General features: G+C 32.9%; 1 protein-coding gene across 1 annotated transcript; it reads right to left on the bottom strand.

Moving 5' to 3' along the window:
• Positions 1-256: 256 nt before the first annotated feature.
• Positions 257-5,365, bottom strand: LOC128021990 (ras-related protein Ral-B). The gene is made up of 5 exons (XM_052609187.1): positions 5,240-5,365; positions 4,443-4,591; positions 2,730-2,938; positions 1,092-1,269; positions 257-1,006 (listed from the first exon to the last, which is right to left on the bottom strand). The coding sequence occupies exons 2-5, from the start codon at positions 4,554-4,556 to the stop codon at positions 887-889; spliced, it is 621 nt and encodes a 206-aa protein (XP_052465147.1). The 5' UTR covers positions 4,557-4,591; positions 5,240-5,365; the 3' UTR covers positions 257-886.
• Positions 5,366-6,793: the final 1,428 nt, after the last annotated feature.

Below are 6,793 nucleotides of genomic sequence, written 5' to 3'. Positions count from 1 at the left end.
GTGTGAGTGAAGCCCATGCACGTGCACGTGTGTCTTTACACTTGGGTGTTAAACGCTGAGTAGACGGTTTTTCTGACATTCAAAGCCACCTCCGGACACACTTTACAGCTCTTATAAACTCTTATTGCCCTGCTGCCATCCTCTCTCAAAACTCAGGAGGTCATCAAACGCACAAATAAGAGTGCAATGCAAAATTACAGCCTTTTCTCGTTGTCCTTTTTAATGCTTTTAAACACAAAATGTAACCAAAACGGAATCCTAACAAATTCAGAGAAGGTTTATTTGGTCTATAATCACCAGGCAGAGAAATCAACAAGTGATTTGATTACAAAAATATACTTTCCATTGTGTCTCTGTCTTATATTAAAAGCACAAAGTTTGCACCATGTGTAAAGCTGCATAATAATGCATTCAAAGCAAATACGTTTCGCATACGTGTCGGTTGCCTTCGCCTTGTAAGAAGCGAAAGGCAGATAAAGAGTATTTAGCACAAAGAGATTTACATGCATGTCACAAATCATACCCTTTAATTCAATGCAACACTTTACTCAAAAAAATATTCTATTCCTCCTGTTTCATGAACACTGATGCAGCATAATGAATATAACTTCTGGGAAGTCACAAAGCCTCCGTTTCTCACAGATTAGAGTTACGCTACTGATTTGATATTACAAAGCCAAGGAAAACTGGAAGAAGCATCTAAAAAAAAAAGTATTTTAAGGATGTGAAAGAGGTGTTGGTTGAGGTCGGCACAGTGGCTTAAGGTTCTGGTTCGATTGTATTTGGCAAGAAAAACGCTCGAGGAGGAAGATCTGGTCTCCTCTTCATCATCAGAAGGGCTCAGTCCAGGAAAACTTGAGCTGGGAATCAAGCGTTTGTGTGCGTCTCAAAGCAGCGTGCATCTCTCTTTCAAGCTCTTCTTCTTCTTCCCGCTCTTCTTCCCGTTCTTCTCCTTGTTCTCGGACATCTTCTTCGTCCGCACCTCCCGCATCAAATCAAAGAAGACCTGCGAAGGACAAAACACGCTTCACAGATGCTCACAGGAGTTCATATGCAAGATCAGAAAGTATGAGGATATTTAATGCACAAACCTTATCGACGTTGGCTCTGGTTTTGGCTGATGTTTCCACGTACTGAACGGACCACTCTTCTGCTTTGGCTCGGGCTTCGTCTGCAGACACCTGCCTCCGTTCCTCCAAATCAGACTTATTCCCCACCAGTAACAGAGGGATTTTATCATCCTCCGCTTTCACTCTCAGGATCTGCTCCCTGGGTGGACCGGTAAAAATACAGTTAAAAATACAGTAAAAATGTGAAATATTATTATCATTTAAAATAACAGTTTTCTGTGTGAATCTGTGTTAAAGTGTAATTTATTTCTGTGATGCTCCGCTGTATTTTCAGCATCATTCCTCCAGTCTTCAGTGTCACATGATCTTCAGAAATCATGAAAATATGATGATTTGATCTGATCAGTAAACATTTCTGATTATTATCAATGTTGAACACAGTTTTGCTGCGCAATATTTTTGTGGAAACCGTGATAAATTACCATTCTGAGGTTTGGATAAGTATAAAAAAAATGTATAAATAAATAAATACAATTACTACTTTCTTATTCAACAAGTACACATTAAACCGATGTGGTAGTAAATATATTTAAAATTATTTATATTTTAAATAAATGTTGTTTTGAATGTTCTGTTCATCAAAGAATCCTGAAAAAAAAAAAAAAAAAAAAAAAAAAAAATAAATTATATATATATATATATATATATATTAATATTTATATATAATTATTAAGCAGTAAAACTTTGCAGCATTTATAATATTAAGAAACATTAATAATTAATTGAGCACAAAATAATAATTACAATTTTTTTTTACTCACAAATAGCAAATTCTAATCAATTAATATATATATATATATATATATTTTTGAATTTGATAAATTTTCATGACTTTTCCAGATCTACAAATAAGACTTTTTAAACTTCCTCACGTATCCAGAAAGATATTTACGGTAATATCTGCCGTAATGGTTTTTAATTTGCAACTTTTTTATTTTCTGAAACTACGAATCCTATATTAAAATAATGAGATTTAAAACATTTCAAGAGTTTACACTTTTTTTTTTTTTTTACCAATGAATTTACACGACTTTTCTAGATGTTTGTGATTACAGCTTAAAAATATATATATTTATTTACTCACAAATAGCTATTTGTAGCCGAATACTTTATAAAAAAAATCTCCATTCATTTTTTCTATTTTAATTTTTAAGATTTCATGGTTTTTCTATCTGTCTATCTGTCTACTTCTTTCTTTCTTTCTTTCTTTCGATGACTTTTCCAGGTCTAGAAATCACACTTTTGAAATTCTCACGTTTTCTCCTGTCCTTTTTTTACTATAAAATTTTTAAGATTAGATTTTTTTTCAGGTCTTTTGAAACTCTCGCATATATCCTGGGGTTTTTCAGTCCTAAATAAAAGGAAAGTTAGCAGAAAGAATTAAAGTAAGAAATGTCATGTCAGCTAACATCTTGATTTGTAGCGGTTGTAACTCATCTGAAAGCTGGTTTGGTCTCAAACTAGAGTAAAAGTGAGGACTGTGAAGACGTCTCTGTTTCTGACAGCCTCAGAGTTTAGCTTTGGGCAGGATGCGGCTGTAATGATAAGATCTTTCTGAGAACGTAACTAGGACAGAAGAGAAGCTGGTGAAGATCTGACCTGAAGTCAGATGAAGCGCTGAAGGACTCGGGCTCAGTGATGGAGAAAACCAGGAGGAAACCCTCTCCGCTGCGGAAGTAGTTGTCTCTGATGGCAGCGTAGTCTTCCTGTCCCGCCGTATCCAAAATATCGATCTGCACCTCCTCTCCATCCAGAACCACCTTCTTCCGGTAACTGTCTGCCTTCGTGGGCTCGTAGTCCTCCACAAACTGAGCCGAGCAGCACAGATGACAGAGAGATGGTTATAACTGCAGCTGATTCTACCGTGTTGTTTTAGTACTTTAACTACTTTTAAGTAAACTTTACTAAAAATAAAAGTACTGAAATTACCAAAACTAAAATATATTAAAGAAATAGAAATATAAAAATATAGAAAAAAACCTTAATTAAATAAAATGTTTAAGCACTGAAATTGTTGAAACTGAAACTAAAAAAATAATAATAAAAAATAAATCAAAACTAGTAAAAAACTAAAAATAAAATAAATAAAATATATTAAAGTTAAAGAGATATGTAAAGATAAAAAGGTTTAAGTTGAAGTACTAAAATTATTACAACTAAAATAAAAATAAATAAAGCTAAATAGAAATATAAAAAATAGAGGCAACATAAATTAAATTAAATGTTTAAGTATAGAAACTACTAAAACTAAAATAAGATATAGATAATAATATATATATAAATAATAGAATAATTACAACTAAAAAAAGGACATAAATGAAAGCTTAATAGAATTATTAAAAACCAACTGGAAAAAAAAATAAGTTTGAGTACTAAATTTACTTAAGCTGAAATAAAAATATATTAAAGTTAAAACAAAAATGTAAAAATAAAAAAATTATTTAAGTTGAAGTACTACAGTTAATAAAACTAAAATAAGTTAGTTAAAAAACTAACTGAAAAAAAATTTGAGTACTAAATTTACTAAAACTTTTAAAACTAAAACTGAAAAATGTATTAAAGTTAAATAGAAATGTAAAAAATTAAGTTGTACTACAAATACGAAAACTAAAATAAAAAACTAAGCTAATTAGAAATATAAAAAATAGAAATATCCTCAAATATAAATGCATATAAAAAATAACAACATTAATTAACCTGTTAACTGTCACTCACATTTTTGAACATAGACATAGACAACTACATTTTTATAATTCATGACTGAAAACATTTTGTAACATGATTTTGATGTAGCATTTTCATGCTAAAGCAATGTTTGAATTTAAAATGGGTTTCAAAGGATGCATTATGTTTTTAAGTGATATTTCTAATGATTTCTAAAGTGTGACAGAGAAAAAGACAACAAAATACTTTTTTTTGACAAAGGTCAGAACTCCTGTTATTTGGTTATGATCCTGGTTTTTGAGGTGCGCTCTTGCTATAAATTAATCTATTGTTTTTTTCCTACATAATTTTTTTACAAGAAGATTGGTAAAATATCTATTTAGGAGTCTTAGACCTTTCCAACGATATAAAGTTTGCCATGATTAGATTCGGATTTAATTGTCATATAGTGAAGTACAAGAAGGCGTCCCACCGAGGGGCCGGGTGGCAGTTAACAGGTTAATAAAACTTTAAAATTAGAACTGAAAATATGTAAAAAATAAATAAGTCATAAAAAATACATTAAAAATAACACTGGAATACAAAAACATGTAACAGGTGTGTGAATGAAGGAATGTTTCTGTAGAGAGAGAATAGGAAGATGATGACCTCGTCATACATGAACTGCAGCGTCAGAGCTGATTTCCCCACACCGCCGCTGCCCACCATGATCACCTTGTGCAGAACCAGCGAGCTCTGACTCTTGCTCTTATTAGCTGCCATGATCTTAGTGTTCCAGAAGAACAAACAGAATGAGACTGCAGACATGCAAAAGAAAAACTATCAAATTCAAAGACATTTATACATATAAAGCATTGCTTATTTGATGCATACAACATATCCAATGACATGCACATTACATTTCACAACTGTAAAGTGAATTTATAAATTAAAGTGCATGATTATAGTCCCCCCTCAGAGTGAAATACCACGTTATTACCATGCTACTGTATATGAGGATAGTAATCATTAACTGTTATGGTACGTAGTAAAAGTAGCAAGGTGCCACTTTAAAGTCACTGAATTTGACTTTGCAATGGAAGCAGCATCAGCGACTACTAAGAAACATAAAACAGCAATATATTACTAAAACATTAGAAATTTTAAGCAAGACTTTATTAAAATAACAAAAGCGATTTTCATTTTTCCACCCCTTCCTTATTGTTATAAACGAAAGCCCGCCTTTTCTAGCTCTTGATTGGTTGAGCAGACAAATCATGAGACGGGTCCTCCTCTACTCGCGATCTGATTGGATATTTAAACTGTCAATCACAGAGTTTTCCCACAAAGACATATGGGCGCTTCTGTCGAGGAAATACCTCAAAACTACAAAGTTGTTGTCTGCGCAAACGGATTAAACATTGTAAAACTGATCAAAAGAACACAGACTCTTATAGATGACGTACCTTAAGTTTGATTTGTGAAGAGCCTTGGCCCCGGATTCGCAAATATAAACGGTTAAAACATTAGGGATCAAATCAACACTACTCCCGTACAGCTACAGAGCCCCGCCCACAGGATATACAAATCACACGGATGTGACGTCATGACACCATATATAGATATTTCGACCTGGGTCGCGTTTATTCTACGGGGAATATTATTTAATTAATTTGTAATTTTTGCTGGAAAAGTTTAGTATAGCCTACATAAATGCAAGTAAGGTGATTATAAACCACTATGTCTAATTTTGAAACAAGAAGTTCAGCAGTACTTAAAATGTATTTATAATGTTATAAACAAGAAAGCTGTTAAGTGTATTGTATGTAAACATTTCTATTTTTTATAGACTTTTTTATTTCTTTTATTTATAGTCTTTTTTCTTGTCGTCACCCTCTGGGCTACTGTAAATTGTGGAGTTATTTAATAAAATAAATAAATAAAAATATTATGAGATGCACAATTTATACTTTTTTAAAAAATTATTATTGAACAACCTCAGTTGACAGACTCTAATGGGAACTATAATATATGTATATATATATATATATATATATATATATATATATATATATATATATATATATATATATATATATACGTGTTGATTGGTTGAGCAGACAAAGTATATATATTGTGTATATATTCGCGATCCCCAAACTGACTCAAATGAATCACACTCCATACTCCCGAACAGACTCAAATGATTCACAATCTGAAGTTCCCGCCCAAATCAAGCACCGCCAGCGCTTGGCTTATTTCTCTAATTTCATAACTTTTATCTATATAGAACCATAGGGTTCTTTACTCAACTCCAAAGAACCTTTTATGCTAAAAAGGTTCTATAATAACAAGAAAGAACCCTTTTGGCACAAAGGTTCTTTAGGCTATTATTCATTCATATATTACATTATTCTGCAACATTTTGTATTTGTAATTAAATTATTGTTTGTAGTACCCGTAACTTAATATCACATTTTAATTACCGGTATGCTGATTTTTGGAGAAAAACTAAAAAGGCACTCTTCGTGTGATATTGATGAACAACATACAATGGCATAAATATATACATTTTCTAACCCATATCTTGAATTTTGTGATCATTCACATGCATTCATAAATGCATTTGAATACACCGAATAATGTAGTAAACCTGCTCCGAACTCCGATCTTACTCAAGTGATTCACGCTCCGAACTCCCAAACTGACTCAAGTGATTCGCGAACCCGCTACAAACTCCCGAACTGACTCAAATGATTCGCAAACCCGCTACAAACTCCCGAACTGACTCAAATGATTCGCAAACCCGCTACAAACTCCCGAACTGACTCAAATGATTCACGCTCCGAACTCCCGAACTGACTCAAATGATTCGCAAACCCGCTACAAACTCCCGAACTGACTCAAATGATTCGCGAACCCGCTACAAACTCCCGAACTGACTCAAATGATTCACGCTCCGAACTCCCAAACTGACTCAAATGATTCGCGAACCCGCTACAAACTCCCGAACTGACTCA

This window comes from Carassius gibelio, chromosome A11 (assembly GCF_023724105.1).
Source record: "Carassius gibelio isolate Cgi1373 ecotype wild population from Czech Republic chromosome A11, carGib1.2-hapl.c, whole genome shotgun sequence".
Taxonomy (NCBI): Eukaryota; Metazoa; Chordata; class Actinopteri; order Cypriniformes; family Cyprinidae; genus Carassius; species Carassius gibelio.
Note: the sequence above shows the minus strand (reverse complement) of the source record. Positions and strands in the feature narration are given on the sequence as shown.

What these genes read in the sequence shown, in the direction of transcription:
- LOC128021990 (XM_052609187.1), bottom strand. Translation starts at nt 4,556, where the DNA reads ATGGCAGCTAATAAGAGCAAGAGTCAGAGCTCGCTGGTTCTGCACAAG. An exon ending in AGCGCTTCATCTGACTTCAG is followed by an intron (nt 1,270 to 2,729) that starts GTCAGATCTTCA and finishes CGGTCCACCCAG; the next exon opens with GGAGCAGATCCTGAGAGTGA. An exon ending in CCAGAGCCAACGTCGATAAG is followed by an intron (nt 1,007 to 1,091) that starts GTTTGTGCATTA and finishes TGTCCTTCGCAG; the next exon opens with GTCTTCTTTGATTTGATGCG.